General features: G+C 46.4%; 1 protein-coding gene across 3 annotated transcripts in view; it reads right to left on the bottom strand.

Annotated features, from left to right (window-relative positions):
* The window catches only part of LOC119966503 (cAMP-responsive element modulator-like), a 191,265-nt gene that overhangs the window by 116,371 nt on the left and 56,427 nt on the right, over positions 1–18,467 (bottom strand). For all 3 annotated transcript variants that reach the window (XM_038798300.1, XM_038798301.1, XM_038798302.1), the window contains exons 2-3: positions 16,820–16,975; positions 9,258–9,384 (exon numbers count right to left, since the gene is read on the bottom strand). In XM_038798300.1, the coding sequence (XP_038654228.1) occupies positions 9,258–9,380 (123 nt within the window). In that variant the 5' untranslated portion in view covers positions 9,381–9,384; positions 16,820–16,975. The remainder of the gene's footprint in view (positions 1–9,257; positions 9,385–16,819; positions 16,976–18,467) is intronic.

Below are 18,467 nucleotides of genomic sequence, written 5' to 3'. Positions count from 1 at the left end.
ATGGGAATGGACTAACGTGGAGCACGGTAGAGTCCCAAACAGGGCCCATATCCTATGAGGTTTCAATAGGAGGTAAGGTGCTGAAGAAACACCTAGACCAAATAAGGGCAGCGGAACCACACCTGGAGGCAGGCGAAGCAGGACCGCCTCAAGCTGGGATAGCCCAGACGGAAAGGATACCCACATCCCAGCCCCGAGCAATTTTTCCAGACCCCGTCATCCAGTCATCAGAGTCGGAGATGGACACACTCGACGAGGCCGCCGCGACACCTCTCCCCGAGGAGGAGGAAGAACAACTTCCAAGGCGGTCGTCAAGGAAAAGACAGGCACCTATAAGGTACACCCCGCCCACTTCAGAGAACTACCCGGCGGACGACACAGAGGTGACAGACCCAGACATGAGGAGCAGGAAGAAGCTCAGAGGAATGCCAGCTGGCAGGAATTCCTCAGACCTTGGGGGGGAGGGGTGTAATGAACTCCAATTGGCTTAATTGGTTGGCCAATTGGAGTATGAGCTCCCTCAATGATAGCTCATTGAGGGGGCCCATATAATCACCTGTGTAGGCTTTGTGAGCAGTCTTAAGTTGACTGGACTGCTAGCAGCACTGTTTGTAGCTGCTCCTGTAATATCGTTATTGTAAATAAATATTGGTGTGGTGATGGAACTCCTGCCTCCCGTGGATTACTACACAAAGAAATAACATTTATTTACAATAACATATATATACAACAGCAGCAGCAACTTCCCTTGCTGCTCACTCTCTCTCTCTGCTGGTTCCAAACTGGCCAGCTCTATTTATGCAGGGAGTCTGCTAATGATTTCTCCGCCCCCCTCATTGGGGAAGCTCATACTCCCATTGGATTGTGGGATTGTCATTAGTCCCCAGCCAGTGGTACGCAGGCAGGTTATAACATCCCTCCCCCCCCCCCCCCCCCCCCCAAAGTCCAAGGAATCCACCAAAGATACTGGAGAAGGAGGGCATCGGACTCGTTTTGCCGCAGGCCGGACACCATTTGCACGAGGCGCTGGATCGGGCGGCGTGTAACGAGACGGAGAACGGCGCTTCCGTGACGAACGGCGTAACGGTTGTACATCCATGGCCCGTGGGCCCGAAGATTCCCCCTCTGAGGAGTCTTGTGTCTCCATCTCGGAGTCAGAGTCTGCTGCCTCTGTCATCTCGGCGACTCTATCTCCACGTGGTTCTGTCACGACCTGCGCAGGCCTTGAGTGAGGCACCAGAGGCAGGTTGTGAGGAATACTTTCCGTTGTGTCTGGTCTCTGTGACTGTAGAAATGAGCTCCTGGGCGGGGAATCTTTGGAAGGAATAGTCTCCTGGACTGAACATGGTCTACATGTTTGCGCTGGAGACGACCCTGGGCTTGCACCTGGTAAGAGATAGGCCCGTTTGGTGAAAGATTACGCCAGGGACCCACTGGGCACCACCAGCAAAATTCCGAACAAACACTGGGTCACCGGGTGCAAACTGCCGAATCGGCCGATGCCGAGAAAAACCATGTTCCTGCCGTTCTTGTTTGTGACGTACTTTTGCGCTAATGTCCGGGAGGCCATGCTAAAGTGGGTGCAAAGTCTCCGGCCCATTAGGAGTTCTGCAGGAGCTACCCGAGTCACCGCATGGGGGGGGTAGTCCTATATGAAAACAAAAAACGAGCCAGTCTCGTGTCCATCGACCCAGAAGACTGCTTCTTTAGGCCTTGTTTGAATGTCTGCACTGCGCGCTCCGCCAACCCATTTGAAGCCGGGTGATAAGGGGCAGTGCGGATATGGCGTATGCCGTTCATCTTCATGAACATCGCAAACTCCTCACTTGTGAACGGAGTGCCGTTGTCCGTGACCAGTACCTCGGGGAGACCATGCGTACTGAAAGACATACGCATCTTCTTGATTGTTGCGCAGGACGTTGTGCCTACCATCTTATGCACCTCTAGCCATTTAGACTGGGCGTTGATTAATAGAAGGAACATGGATCCTTGAAAAGGGCCGGCGAAATCCGCATGCAAACGCGCCCAAGGCCGCCCTGGCCATTCCCAGTGATGTAGGGGCACAGCTGGCGGAAGCTTCTGATGCTCCTGGCAAATGGAGCAGTTTTGGGCCACCTTCTCAATGTCGGTGTCGAGGCCTGGCCATCAGACATAACTCCGGGCCAACATTTTCATTTTGTTCACACCTGGATGCCCATTGTGCAAGTCTCTCAACCACCTCACCAGTCGTGGGGGTCGGCATGGGGCCGGTCGATAAAGGCAATCGGCTCAGTGCGTCGGCATTCCCTATCTGGGATCCTGGTTTGTACTCCAGAGAATACTCGTATGCATCGGGTGAAGCATACAGGGGTGTAGTGTTAATCAGGTCAGTCAATAAGAGGGTCATTTAGGAGTCTGGTGTAAATGAATGCAAATAGTTCTTAATGACTCTTCGCATCCATTTAGAGGACCCGGGATACTATTCTCTGGCCCGCCTTGATTCTCCGGTCCCCTGGATCGGGAATCACGTGGGCGGGGATTACTACAGGTCTCGCGAAATGTGAGCCTGATGTGGTGGACCTCGCTGTGGTTAAATAAAGAGGGTAAGTCCTTAAGATAGTTGCCCCCAAAGTTCATCCGAGGGCCACCCTCCACCCCCCCCCCACAATGCACTGCCTGCCCACCCCTCTCACTCCCACCCCGAGACCCCAAAATGGGAGAACACCACAGGAAACCCCCTTAATAGGGAGACCCTCCTCCCCCCCGGATCTCCGAATCAAAGAACTCCCATAGAAACCTCCTAGCTAAAGGACCCGCCCACAGAGACCCCCTAATTGAAGGGGCACCCCAGGACCTCCTAACTAAAGGGGCGTCCCACAGGGACCCCCGGACTAAAGGGACCCCGCTGAAAGCTGGAGAGCAGTTCAGACAGGGGTAGTTGCCCCCAAAGTTCATCCGAGGGCCACCCCCCACCCCCACCCCCCACAATGCACTGCCTGCCCACCCCTCTCACTCCCACCCCAAGACCCCAAAATGGGAGAACACCCCAGGAAACCCTCTTAATAGGGAGACCCTCCTCCCCCCGGATCTCCGAATCAAAGAACTCCCATAGAAACCTCCTAGCTAAAGGACCCGCCCACAGAGACCCCCTAATTGAAGGGGCACCCCAGGACCTCCTAACTAAAGGGGCGTCCCACAGGGACCCCCGGACTAAAGGGACCCCGCTGAAAGCTGGAGAGCAGTTCAGACAGGGGTAGTTGCCCCCAAAGTTCATCCGAGGGCCACCCCCCACCCCCCCCCCACAATGCACTGCCTGCCCACCCCTCTCACTCCCACCCCGAGACCCCAAAATGGGAGAACACCCCAGGAAACCCTCTTAATAGGGAGACCCTCCTTCCCCCGGATCTCCGAATCAAAGAACTCCCATAGAAACCTCCTAGCTAAAGGACCCGCCCACAGAGACCCCCTAATTGAAGGGGCACCCCAGGACCTCCTAACTAAAGGGACGTTCCACAGGGACCCCCGGACTAAAGGGACCCCGCTGAAAGCTGGAGAGCAGTTCAGACAGGGGTAGTGAACAAAATTCCAGGTAACACATACCTCGAAGCTCCACCTGTCCATTCCTGGAACATTCCTTCAGATCCATTAGCTGAAAGCCATTCATTCATTTCTAGTAGTGGGCTGTGATTGATAGGTTCACAAAAAAAGTGCAGCCTTGATTCATTCTTCTCCCTTCATGGATGAATGACTAAGTGCTGAAACCTCAATGTTTACAAACAGCTGTAGGGGCATTTTCAGGGACTGAGTATTGAGCTGGCTATATTATTGCTGACCACATTATTAATTAGGCTCCCTCTCAGTTAGGCACCTCTTAATTAGGCTCAGCTAAACACAAAGACCTGCGGTAACATCAACGAGGGAGAGTGATTTGGATAAATGCCAAAACCACTCTACTTTACAGTGTTTCAGATGCAACAGTGATACAATTTCCAAAATTCAGCAGCCCATCCCAGTTGGACTCGATCCAATCCTTCTAGCTGTTGATTTTACCTTGACCAATGAATTTTACTTCAGGCAGCATGGTGACTGTGTGATCAGCTCATGATTTAACCCCATCCTGTTCCCTGGCCACCTGTTGCTTTCCAGTTTGCTTGTATCGCTACCTCTTGTTCTCGCCTACTCCCATTTTCCCTTATCTCAGTGGTTCCAGCCTGTATCATTGTTTGTCTGGGCGCAGGATGTTGAAGCTGGTTCTGGTTTATCTGAGCACAGGATGTTGGGGCTACTGATAAGAACTGCTTATTGAGCTGGCTATATTATTGCTGCCCACATTATTTCTGTCTGATTCTGTCTGTCTTAAGAACATGTGCAAGATAGCTGGCTTAAATCCCATCACACATTGCGGCTACTGCTTTTAGAAGAGTTTAAATGCTTGTCACTGCTATGTTCTAAGAATACATGTTTAATGGTTAATAATGATTATTGGGTGTACTTTCTCTGATTAGTTTCAATCCTCTATCCTAGCTATCCGGTTTTAAGGGGTCTCATCTCAGAAAATCCCCCTCCAACATCAACCACATGAAAGAGTGATTGGAATGCACTTAGTGATTGGAATGCACCCAGGCAATTTGGGCGTGGGGTGCTGCTCCATGGTGCGGGGTGACAAGCCACGGACTTTGCTATCAGGCCATCCACTCAAAACAGCGGCCCAAAAGCGGGATTCCCTCATATTCTTCACCATGCATAAAATTGCATGGCGAGGAATAGTGAATTGCTTCCCGATTTGCACTCCCAGGGGAAACGCATAATGGTAACAATTCTCCTCCAGTGAGAGAATGATCGTCTCCCAAACGTAGAATCTCGTCCAATGTTTCAAATCTTTCTGCAAGTTTGATTTTTTTTCATACCAGGCAGTACCTAAAATAATCTGTGTTGGATCATCTTTAACCCTCAATATCTTTCATACAATGTGAACTCCAATACTTCATACAGTATTCCTTCTTTAGAATTTATATACTCATCATCAACATTTCCTCACACTATTTTGAATTGCGCAGGTAATGTATTTAACCGCACAATACCATTTTTGTTTGCAAAGTCATGCACACGCAGTAAGCTAAAAGGGGCCAGCTTGTTTACAAACTTCTGTGTTAGTACAAAGAACAAAGAACAGTACAGCACATTAACAGGCCCTTCCTGTGCCCGTCCACATGCTGCCCGCCTAACGTAAAACCTTCTACACTTCTGGCGCACATATCCCTCTATTCCCATCCTATTCATGTATTGAATACGGTAGCACAAGTGGCTAGCTTCACAGCGCCAGGGTCCCAGGTTCAATTCCCCGCTGGGTCACTGTCTGTGCAGAACATAGAACATTACAGCGTAGTACAAGCCCTTCGGCCCTCGATGTTGTGCCGACCTGTGAAACCTCTCTAAAGCCCATCTACACTATTCCCTTATCATCCATATGTCTATCCAATGACCATTTGAATGCCCTTAGTGTTGGCGAGTCAACTACTGTTGCAGGCAGGGCATTCCACGCCCTTACTACTCTCTGAGTAAATAACCTACCTCTGACATCTGTCCTATATCTATCTCCCCTCAATTTAAAGCTATGTCCCCTCGTGCTAGACATCACCATCCGAGGAAAAAGGCTCTCACTGTCCACCCTATCTAATCCTCTGATCATCTTGTATGCCTCAATTAAGTCACTTCTTAACCTTCTTCTCTCTAACGAAAACAGCCTCAAGTCCCTCAGCCTTTCCTCATAAGATCTTCCCTCCATACCAGGCAACATTCTGGTAAATCTCCTCTGCACCCTTTCCAATGCTTTGACATCCTTCCTATAATGCGGCGACCAGAATTGCACGCAATACTCCAAATGCGGCCACATCAGAGTTTGTACAGCTGCAACATGACCTCATGGCTCCGAAACTCAATCCCTCTACCAATAAAAGCTAACACACCGTACGCCTTCTTAACAACCCTCTCAACCTAGGTGGCAACTTTCAGGGATCTATGTACATGGACACCGAGATCTCTCTGCTCATCCACACTACCAAGAATCTTACCATTAGCCCAGTACTCTGTCTTCCTGTTATTCCTTCCAAAATGAATCACCTCACACTTTTCTGCATTAAACTCAATTTGCCACCTCTCAGCCCAGCTCTGCAGCTTATCTATGTCCGTCTGTAACTTGTAACATCCTTCCGCACTGTCCACAACTCCACCGACTTTAGTGTCATCTGCAAATTTACTCACCCATCCTTCTACGCCCTCCTCCAGGTCATTTATAAAAATGACAAACAGCAGTGGCCCCAAAACAGATCCTTGTGGTACACCACTAGTAACTGGACTCCAGTCAGAACATTTCCCAGCTGCTCCTGTGTCTCCCTGTGTCTGCGTGGGTTTCCTCCGAGAACTCCGGTTTCCTCCCACAGTCGAAAGATGTGCAGGTTAGGTGGATTGGCCATGCTAAATTGCCCCTTAGTGTCCAAAAGGTCAGATGGGGTTATTGGATTACGGGGATAGGGTGGAAGTGAGGGCTTAAGTGGGTCGGTGCAGACTCAATGGGCCGAATGGCCTCCTTCTGCACTGTATGTTCTATGTTCTATTTGTCAAGATACCCCTTAAACGTCACTATCATACCTGCTTCCACCACCTCCTCCGGCAGTGAGTTCCAGGCACCGACCTCTCCTCATAGCTAATGCCCACCATACAAGGCAACGTCCTGGTAAATCTCTTCTGTACCCTCTCCAAAGCCTCCATATCCTTCTGGTAGTGTGGCGACTAGAATTGAACACTGTATGCCAAGTGTGGCCGAACTAAGGTTCTATACAGCTGCAGCATGACTTTCCAATTTTTATACTCAGTGCCCCAGCCAATGAAGGCAAGCATGCCGTATGCCTTCTTGACTACCTTCTCCACCTGTGTTGCCACTTTCAGTGATGTGGACCTGTACACCCAGATGCCTCTGCCTGTCAATAAGCTTAAGGGTTCTGCCATTTACTGTATATTCACCATCTGTATTAGACCTTCCAAAATGCATTATCACACATTTGTCCAGATTAAACTTCATTTGCTATCTCTCCATCAAATTCTCTAACTAATCTGTATCCTGCTGTATCCCTATGACAGTCTACATTGCTATCCACACTTCCACCAGCCTTTGTGTCATCTGCAAACTAACTAATCAGACCTGACATTTTCCTCCAAATCATTTATATATATATATATATATATATTACAAACAGCAACTGTCCCGGCACTGATCCCTATGGAAAACCACTAGTCACAGCCCTCCATTCAGAAAAGCCCCCCATCCACTGCTACCCTCTGTCTTCTATTACAGTTCTGTATCCACCTAGCCAGCTCTGATCCCATGTGACTTCACCTTCTGTACCAGTCTGCCATTAGAGATATTGTCAAAGCCCTTACTGAAGTCCATAGAGACAACATCCACTGGACTACCTTCATTAATCATCTTCGTCACTTCCTCGAAAAACTCGATCAAGTTAGTAGCTTACACAAAACAATACTCGTCATCATCTCATGGTTTTTATATTCTTGACCACTTCTGTTTAAAATAAAATCCCTTTCATTTTTATTGTAGCCTGATCAACTAGAGATAATGTTTTTGTCAACCTATACCCACGTTCATTCAGAGTAGAATGTGTTTTCTTGTGAAACAAATTACATGAACATATTGGCATAGAATTGCAAGTTCCTACTTATTAGCCAATTCCCTACATTGATTTCCAGACCAGCAACACCTCAAATTTTTTTTAAAGAAAATACTTTATTGAAGCATTTGTAATTTTCACAGTTTAACACATTAACATTTTTCAACAACCGCGCGGGCCGACACACGCAAAACACCCAAAAAACAGTAAACAATGTCCCCTACTATCTCCGCCCTATCCCCTAATTACCCATATACTAAGTTCCCTGTCCTTATCTAACATCGCCATGCCTCCTGTTCCCCCCCCCCCCCCCCCCCCCCCCCCCCCGACTGCTGCCGTTCAATTTTCCTCAAAGAAATCGATGAATGGCTGCCATCTCTGGGCGAACCCCTGAATTGATCCTCTCAAAGCGAAGCGAACTTGATTTTTTTTCCAGACTGAGACCCTGCCATATTGCTCACCCACACTCCTGACTTCAGGGGCTCCAGTCCCTCCATCCCAGCAAAATCCCTCTCCGGGTCAAGAAGGAGGAGAAGGCCAGGACATCAGCCTCCCTCCCCACTTGGAACCCGGATTTTCCGATCTTTCTTTAAAAAAAAGTTTGAGGTGTTGCTGGTCTGGAAATCAATATTGCCAGTTCTGGACTCGGAGTTACCATGCCTTCCAGGACTTCTGACATAACGCCCACAAATCCCTGCCAGAATCCCCTCAATTTCGGACATGCCCAAAACATATGTACATGGTTCGCCAGGCTACCCCCACACCGCCCACATCTGTCCTCCACTTCCTCATCCGGGCTACCGTCATATGGGCCCTGTGGACCACCTTGAAATGGATCAAGCTATCTGGCACATAACGAGGATGAATTGACTCTCTTCAAGGTTTTTCCCACAGTTCAATTTCCAGCTCTCCTCCCAGCTCCTCTTCCCACTTCCTCTTCACCTCCCTGATCGGCGCCCCTTACAAACTTCAAATTTAATATTACAACCTTCTGTTAAAATCCTTCTATCACCTTGTCCCCCCTAGTTCTGCAACCTTTCCGGTCTTTCAACCCTTCTTGGTCTCTGCACTGTTCCAATTCTACTATTTATTTTGCCCATGCACTTTTTCCATGCACTTGCCTGTCTGACCTCAGAGCTACTAAGAACATCCACCCATTCAGTACAAATGCTTTTCAGCACTCCCAAAGTAGATCCGAGTGTGGCAGCGTGTTTCTCCATCCATCTATCCAGAGTGCTTACCACAATAACTGCTCATCTCATTAGCCAGGGTACTTCCTAGACATTCAAGACAGAGTCAAAAACATTAGAGTGAGAAGTGAAATAAAGCGAGAACTGGAGTAATGGAACAAAATAGGGTCTTCAGAGGTTTGGTGTGGGAGAAGAAAAGTGACAAAAGTCAAATAGGAGATAGAGTCAATCCATTCTCTGAAATTCTAATATATTGGCTCTTGTTCATTACATTGTCTTTCTCATTACCTGGATAAATTCCATATTTGCCATCAAAACAGGATTACTTTCGATATGTACAACGTCACATCCAAAAAGTTATAGAATTCAACCTTCTTTTTTGGTGCAGCAAATATTACAGAATTACCTGCGCCATGGTGGGAATTTGAGTCTGAGAATTCTGAGCTTGTAACTGCATAGATTCATTATCTGTCGCAGAATCTGTTACACTGCCATCTTGATGAGATTCAACTACTGATTCCATGGTCATTTGTCTAAAAAAAAACAAGTCACAAATATTACTCAATTAAAAAGTACAGCACACTGTGTACATAGAACACAAAGAAGGTTATCAGTATGCATCAATTGTTTTTGCCGAAGAGATGTTGGGCATGTTCTATTTTGGGGGCAGGCTGGAAGAAGCTGTCGGGGAATGGGGGCTTGTATTGTGTTTGTATTCTCTTCCTATGCATTACCAATCCACAATAGTGCATAGAAATTATAACACAAAAATGTGTTCAGTTTAACCATTCCATGTTGCTGTTTATCCTCCTTATAAGCAAAAGCCTGAACCCCATATCATAGAATCATAGAATTTACAGTGCAGGAGGCCATTCGGCCCATAGGAGCAGCCTACCCAAGCCCACACCTTCACCCTATCCCCATAACCCAGTAACCTCACCCAACACTAAGGGCAATTTAGCATGGCCAATCTACCTAACCTGCACATCTTTGGACTGCCCATCTATGCCGCTCTTGCTCTCATATCTCCATTTCCTTTAATCTTTTGACGAATAATCCATTCATTTTAGATGCTGACAGCCCAAAAACACTCTGTGTAAAAGACAAATCTTGCTCTCTGTCCCAAACCTTCACTTTTGTATTTATGCCCTCTTATTCTAGGTCACAATCTCTGGAAATGGGCTATTTCAATCTATTTTCCCTTAATTGTACCCATGCAAATAAAAACAACTACAATTTCTTTAGCCTTTCTTTGTATTTTTCCCATCAGGCAGTGTTCTAATGAATGTGCACTGTCCACATTCTGTCTCAATATGTTTTCTATGATGTGAAGTACTGAAGTTTTATGTAAATTTGCTGGTACATAAGACCATAAGACATAGGAGCAGAATTAGGCCACTTGGCCCATCGCATCTGCTCCACTTTTCAATCATGGCTGATGTTTTTCTCATCCCCATTCTCCTGCCTTCTCCCCATAACCCCTGGTCCCCTTATTAATCAAAAAACGATCTATCTCTGTCTTAAAGACACTCAGTGAATTGGCCTCCACAGCCTTCTGCAGCAAAGAGTTCCACAGATTCACCACCCTCTGACTGAAGAAATTCCTCCTCATCTCTGTTTTAAAGAATCGTCCCTTTAGTCTGAGATTGTGTCCTCTGGTCTAGGTTTTCCTACAAGTAGAAACATTCTCTCCACGTCCACTCTATCCAGGCCTCGCAGTATCCTGTAAATTCCAATAAGATCCCCCCTCATCCTTCTAAACTCCAATGAGTACAAACCCAGAGTCCTCAAACATTCCTCATACGACAAGTTCTTCATTCCAGGGATTATTCTTGTGAAACTCCTCCGGACCCTTTCCAAGGCCAGCACATCCTTCCTTCGATACAGGGCCCAAAACTGCTCACAATACTCCAAATGGGGTCTGACCAGAGCCTTATACAGCATCAGAAGTACATCCCTGGTCTTGTATTCTAGCCCTCTTGACATGAATGCTAACATTGCATTTGCCTTCTTAACTGCCGACTGAACCTGCACATTAACCGTAAGAGAATCGTGAACAAGGATTCCCAAGTCCCTCTGCTTTCCGAAGCATTTCCCCATTTAGAAAATAGTCTATGCCTAAATTCCTTCTTCCAAAGTGCATAACTTCACCCTTTTCCACATTGTATTTCATCTGCCACTTTATTGCCCACTCTCCTAGTTTGTCCAAGTCCTTCTTGGGTTTCAAGGGCTGCCCCCTTGCTTCCTCAACACTACCTGTCCCTCTGCAGATCTTTGTATCAGCTGCAAACTTAGCAACAGTACCTTCAGTTCCTTCTTCCAGATCATTATTGTATATCGTAAAAAGTTGTGGTCCCAGCACAGACCCCTGAGGCACACCACTCGTCACCGGCTGCCATCTTGAAAAAGATCCCTTTATCCCCACTCTCTGCCTTCTGCCAGTCGGCCAATACTCTGTCCATGCCAGGATCTTACCTTGAACATCATGAGCTCTTAACTTATTTAAGTCTCCTATACGGCACCTTGTCAAAGGCCTTCTGGAAATCTATATAATCACGTCCACTGGTTCTCCTTTGCCTAACTTGCTTGTTACCTCCTCAAAGAACTCTAACAGATTTGTCAGACACGACCTCCCTTTGACAAAGCCGTGCTGACTCAGTCCTATTTTACCATGCACTTCCAAGTGCTTTGCGATCTCATCTTTAATAACAGACTCTAAAATCTTACCAATGACCGAAGTCAGGCTAACTGGCCTATAATTTCATGTCTTCTGCCTCCCTCCCTTCTTAAACAGTGGTGTTACATTTGCCACCTTCCAGTCCTCTGGGACCCTTTCTGCCTCCAGTGATTCCTGAAGGAGCATCACTAATGCCTCCACAATTTCCTCAGCTATCTCTTTTAGGACCCTGGGGTGTAGTCCATCCGGTCCAGATGACTTATCCACCTTCAGAACTTCCTGAGAACCTTCTCCTTAGTAATGGTCACTGTATTTCTGTATCTCTCAGTGTAAATTTACATAAAACTTCAGTACTTCACATCATAGAAAACATATTGAGACAGAATGTGGACAGTGCACATTCATTAGAACACTGCCTGATGGGAGAAATACCAAGAAAGACTAAAAAATTGTGGTTGTTTTTATTTGCGCGGGTACAATTAAGGGAAAATAGATTGAAATAGCCCATTTCCAGAGGTTGAGTGACCTAGAATAAGAGGGCATAAATACAAAAGTGAAGGTTTGGGACAGAGAGCAAGATTTGTCTTTTACACAGAGTGTTTTGGGGCTGTCAGCATCTAAAATGAATGGATTATTCATCAAAAGATTAAAGGAAATGGGAGATATGAGAGCAAGAGGGGCATAGATGAGCAAGAGGGGCAGTCCAAAGATGTGCAGGTTAGGTAAATTGGCCATGCTAAATTGCCCTTAGTGTCCAAAATTGCCCTTAGTGTTGGGTGAGGTTACTGGGTTATGGGGATAGGGTGAAGGTGTAGGCTTGGGTAGGCTGCTCCTACCAAGAGCCGGTGCAGACTTAATGGACCGAATGGCCTCCTGCACTGTAAATTCTATGATTCTATGATATGGGGTTCGGGCTTTTGCTTATAAGGAGGATAAACAGCAACATGATGTGCAAGTTAGGTGGGATGGCCATGCTAAATTGGGGCTGGTTTAGCTCACTAAATCGCTGGCTTTTAAAGCAGACCAAGCAGGCCAGCAGCACGGTTCGATTCCCGTACCAGCCTCCCCGGAACAGGCGCCAGAATGTGGCGACTAGGGGCTTTTCACAGTAACTTCATTGAAGCCTACTCGTGACAATAAGCGATTTTCATTTCATTTTCAAATCCCAATATCCACGAGTTTTCCAATGGCATTATCCACTCCAGGTGCTGATTTAATGTGTTGTGAAGCTAAACCCTCAAATCCCTCCGCTTTCACGCGATCCAACATTATGTCCTTAACTAACTAGCTGTTTATAACTCGCTTTTCTCCAAGACAATTGACAGCTGACCTTTCAAACTTAGTCTGTCTAGCTTCTGAACAAATAGATTTCACCAGCCAGTCATCAGATGAACTCTGGAAAGGTTTTCTTTGAAATAATGACACCACAATACTGAAAAAAAACATTCATTTTTCTATTGATCATATTGCACACTATCTGAACAAACAAAATCATTTGCTATAATCCTGAATCACAGTCACAGAATTGTACCGGAGCAAAAGGAGGCAATTTTGCCCATCGTGTCAGCACCAGCTCTCCAAATGAGCATTGTGGCTCAGTACCTTTGCCCTGTACCCTTGCACATGATTTCTATTCAAGTAATCATCTAATGTCCTCTTGAATTCCTCGATTGAACATGCCTCCACCACACTTGCAGTGTGGACATATATTAAGAATTTTCTGATGCATCAGTGGGCAAATATAGTGTCACGGTGAGGCACACAGGCCAGAAAGATACCAGGCAGGTTACTCCGCCCAGCGATGCCAGGCTCACGAATCGTGATGGGGCAGAGAATCGGGCTTCAGCCAAAAATCGAGATTGGCGCCGAGCATCCAACGGAGTGCACTACTGGTTTAGCTCACTGGACTAATTCACTGGCTTTGAAAGTAGACCAAGGCAGGCCAGCAGCACGGTTCAATTCCCACACCAGCCTCCCCGAACAGGCGCCGGAATGTGGCGACTAGGGGCTTTTCACAGTAACTTCACTGAAGCCTACTCGTGACAATAAGCGATTTTCATTTCATTTCACTGCTCCCAACCATCCTGCTCCCTGACAGGTCGGCACAACCTGTGCATCACACACGGGACCAACGGCAAACTACAGCTAGGGTCCCAACAGGTGTCCAACCCCCTTGCCCAGCCCTTCAGTGGGCCCTGTCCGCACGCCACTGCGCATGACACTGGTTGGTGGCACATGGTGCCCCCACCACCCCCACCCTATAACCCTGTCGGTGGCATAGCACATGGCCCACCCAAAAAGGACACCCACGGTAGACCCCCTAGGAGGTCACAGGACAGGGCCGCAGAGCATATCGCTGGGATGGATATCAGCAGCCACTGGTACCCCTACCGGCAGGAATAACTGGTGGGGTTAGAGGCCTCCCACACCCCCAGTTCCAGCCACCGATTGGTCCAGGCTAGGTCAAGCATGTAGCCGTTGGACTGGGTGGACACGGGAGTACTCACCATGCTAACATGTCTACCCTTTAGCCCCTGCAGATAACGGATTTCGGAGTCCAGCCAGGAATTGTTGCATCTGCCTGGCTGTGGCAGTCCTTGCGGACGCACTGCAGCTGCACGAGCAGGCGGTGCTCGAGGACCGTGCAGAACAGGGTAAGGATGGAGAGCCGGTCGTCCAACGGGCTGAGGAAAGTGGGAAGGAGGCGGCATCAGGCCTCGTGTATACTGGCAGCACCTGTCATCAGGCCGAGCATGCCGCCACGGACTGCGACTGGGCACGGAGACGATGCAACCTCTGCCGGATGATGGTGCACCTGGAACTGAAGGGTTATTGGGGGGGAAACACCCACTATCGGTGGCCATGAAGGTGATAGTCGGCCTGAACGTTTACGCCAGAAGGTCCTTCCGGGCATCGATATCGCAGACATCCGCGCTATCGCGGATGTCCTATAAGCCCAGGCGGCACACTACATCAACTTCAATATGGACAACGGGCATGCCCCAGGTCCAGAAGGTGATCGATTGGACAAATAACTCCATACGAGCACGAGCGCATATGGGGATTGTAATTGAAAATATGGAAAAATATGAAATTTGAAACATGGAAGTCCGGCCATTACCTGATCTATGAGTGCATGAGAGAATGTAGGGAAAATCCCACGAAGGGTTAATAGCAGCTCACGAGAGGGCTGTGAAATGCAGATAGCCTTTGTCAAGCAGGCTAAGCAAACAAAACAAGCAGGTCTTTCAAGACACAATCAGTGAATTTTAGTATACAGCTAAAAGTAATGTTTCGCACCTCCTTTTGAAGTTAGGTAAACAGATGGAAAAAAATGGATACGGTTTTCAGCTGAATTCGGTGACAAATGTTTAAATGTGAGCAAGTCTTTTAATTCACCACCAATTGAATTTTTAGTATTAAGCTAAAAGTAATATTTCACACCTTCATTGAAGTTAAGTAAGCAGATGGAAAAGAATGGATGAGGTTCCATTGAATTAGGTGACAAATGTATAGATGTGAAGTTCTGCTGACACCAGGTGAATATGGGAAGCTGGAGACAACGTGTTCACGAGAACACAAATTAGACCCAAATCAGAGTCAAAATTATGAGCTGGGGACACAATTTGATAATAACAAAACTATAGAAATGACAGGAGTCAAAAGTCACACCGCTTTGAAATCAAAGCATTTTTAAACATCACAAAGGATACAATGTAATCTGAGATCTATGAGATGAGGTCATGTTCAAAATGAATACTTAGTCATGTTAGAAAGATTTAGATTAAAGGTACCTTTTACAATCCAAGGAAAATAAAGTTACTTTACAATAAAATCATAAAAACTTGTTAGAAAGATATATAAACCCTAAGAAAGGGGACAACCAGGGCAGAGTCAGCTCAGAGTCGGCTCAGAATCTGCTCAGAGTCAGCACGGTCATGGGAAAGGGACAGAGCAAAGCAGCCGAGCTAAAACAGCTAATCCATCTGAGAAAGACCAAAAGCTAAAGAAGAGAGAGCCAGCTCTCACAGTTCGGTACATGGGAAAGATAGAGCATAGCAACCAAGCAGAACAGCTAATACATCTGAGGAAGACCAAAAGCTAAAGAAGAGTGATTGTCAAGGTGGACCTGAAGGTCTCTTCAACCAACCAGGAGAATCCAGAAGCAAGATCTTTTTACTTTTCTGTAAAGACAGCGATTGCACTTTTTAAAAGAAAAAATAGAAGAATAAAATAACTTAAAAGTTTTAACATGAAACAGTGGTTATTACAAAGCCTACTTACTTAGCAGTGCAGGACCCAGGATATTGATGCTACTAAGTGGCAAGTAGGTAAAATTCTTCTGTGAACGTATGGGTTATACCAGGGGATAACTTGAAAACATAGTTTGAACTGAACAGCACCCACCTAAGCCTGCACAGGAGTCAGGGAATGAGAATCCCTGTTCACCATTTAGAATGTCGGCCCTTTTTGGTAGAGGGAGAATTCTAAGAATAGTGGTAAGTTTTTAACTTCAGGATGTCATTCATCAACTGGTAGGGCTTCCACTCGATGAATGTGCAGTTAGAGTGCGATGACCGGCTACACATCATGCATGCCTACACCCGGTATCCAGACAGCGAGCTTGCCGCATTCAACCTGGCGCACTCGATGGTGCCTGACACCGTCAGGTGGGGGGTTGTCTCTTGGCGACAGAGTTATCCTCTGCGATCGTGGCTAATGACACCTATCTGGAGACCTCACACCAACACCAAGAACCGATATAATGACATTCATGCAGCAGCCAGAGGTGTCATCGAGCAATGCCTCGGCATCTTGAAGGTACTGTTTAAGTGCAGGGCCCACTTTGGTGGAGCCCACCAGTATAGCCCGAGTAGGATATCCCACATTGTAGTGGTCTGCTGCACCCTCCACAACATCACACAGTAGAGGGGCGACATTCTGAAGGAGGAGGAGGACCAGGCCTCAACTGACGAAGAGAATGCAGAGGAGGGCCAGGATGGGCAAGGCATGGGGCCCGGGCTTGCAAAAGTGGTGGCATGACGTGTGCACCTGGGACGTGACGCATGGGACAACCGAATTGCCTCCATATGGCAATTAATATGCAAAATTACTATTATACTGAAATAAGTCTTTTTAAAATACAGTTAATCTTAAACCAATTCATGTGTTGAAATTATGTCAATCTTATTAACCAGCTGAAACAAAAAGTCCACATAATCTTTAAATATACTGTATCCTTCATAAAAGGTTGCATTTTTATAAAAATCAAACATTCAAAGGATACTCACCCTTTGTTTCCAAGATTCTTGAGTTTGAGTGTGGTCCCTAGCTATTTAGGAAATAGGATTTCACTTTTGACTTGCTTCAGAAATATTTTTGAATCAATTATCGAGACATCAGTGACATTCTGCCATCTTAGAGTTTCAAGTTCATTCAGCTGATTCCTTTATGAAAGAAAAATGAAGGCATAAACTGGGAGAAACAGCTGCAGATAAGCAATGCCGGATTGAAAACCGAGATTAACATCTAATAAACCTATTTTGCAAACAAGTCTGGGGTATTTACAAAACTGTTCTTAACCAATTCTTATTTTTTTGTTTTGAAGAATCTATTCTTGTTCAAAAGAAAAATATTTCGGGTATTGAGCATTTTAACTTTTGAGCATTTTCAATGTACCAGTAAAATCAATTCAACAATCATGTCATCTAACTAAACTTCTTGATTTTGCTCAACAATCTGTAACATGTTTTGATAAGTTTCCATTCTAGTGCATATACACAAGATTTCTGGGTTAAATATTAGTAAATTGTAATTCTCGAACACCATAGTTTCTGATTAAAATTTGTGCTGCTCATCAAACGTCAAATTTTACAAAAAGCTCCAGCTTCAGGAGGCCTTTTTTAGTTCCAGCTAAGAAACTTAAGTTTTTCTGCTTCTAAATAATGTTACTGGCACTTCTTCCAGCGGTCAAATTTCATCACTCTCGAATAGATCAAATAAAGAGGGGAAATATGCTCAAAATGTCTTTCTTGCATCAATTAAAAAGTCTCCTATCCTACCCTGTCTTATCCACATGAACTGTCAAATATCATAGAATCATGGAACGCCTACAGTGCAGGAGGCGGCCTTTTGGCCTATCGAGTCTGCACCGACCCTTCGAATGAGCACTCTACCCATGACCACCCCGCCGTATCCCAATATCCCCGGAACCTGCACATCCCTGGACACGAAGGGGAAAATTATCATGGCCAGTCCACCTAACCTGCACATCTTTGGACTGTGGGAGGAAACGGGAGCACCCGGAGGAAACCCATACAGACACGGGGAGAACGTACAAACTGCACACAGACAGTGACCCAAGGCTGGAACCGAACCCGGGTCCCTGACATTGTGAGGCAGTGGTGCTAACCACTGAGCCACAGTGCCACCACGAGGAAGCAGCAAGCAAAATGGATGAAGGGGAATCTATAGATGTGATATATTTGGTTTTCCAGAAGGCATTTGATTAAGTGCCATATCAAAGGTGCCATACAAAAGGGGACTTCATAATAATAATCTTTATTAATGTCACAAGTAGGCTTACATACACTGTAATGAAGTTACTGTGAAAATCCCTAGTCGCCACACTCCAGCACCTGTTCGGGTACACAATGACTGTCACCTCAAATTTTATATCTCAGGTTTCTTCCGGGGTGCTGGAGGAGATCTTTGTGGTGTGTCACAATCCACAGCACACAGCTGCATAAAGCTTTTTATAAGAATAATAATCTTTATTGTCACAAGTAGGCTTACATTAACACTGCAATGAGTTACTGTGAAAATCCCCGAATCGCCATTCCAGCGCCTGTTCGGGTACACTGAGGGAGAATTCAGAATGTCCAATTCACCTAACAAGCATGTCTGTCAGGACTTGTGGCAGGAAACCGGAGCACCCGG

This window comes from Scyliorhinus canicula, chromosome 5 (genome assembly GCF_902713615.1).
Source record: "Scyliorhinus canicula chromosome 5, sScyCan1.1, whole genome shotgun sequence".
NCBI classification, from domain to species: domain Eukaryota; kingdom Metazoa; phylum Chordata; class Chondrichthyes; order Carcharhiniformes; family Scyliorhinidae; genus Scyliorhinus; species Scyliorhinus canicula.
Note: the sequence above shows the minus strand (reverse complement) of the source record. Positions and strands in the feature narration are given on the sequence as shown.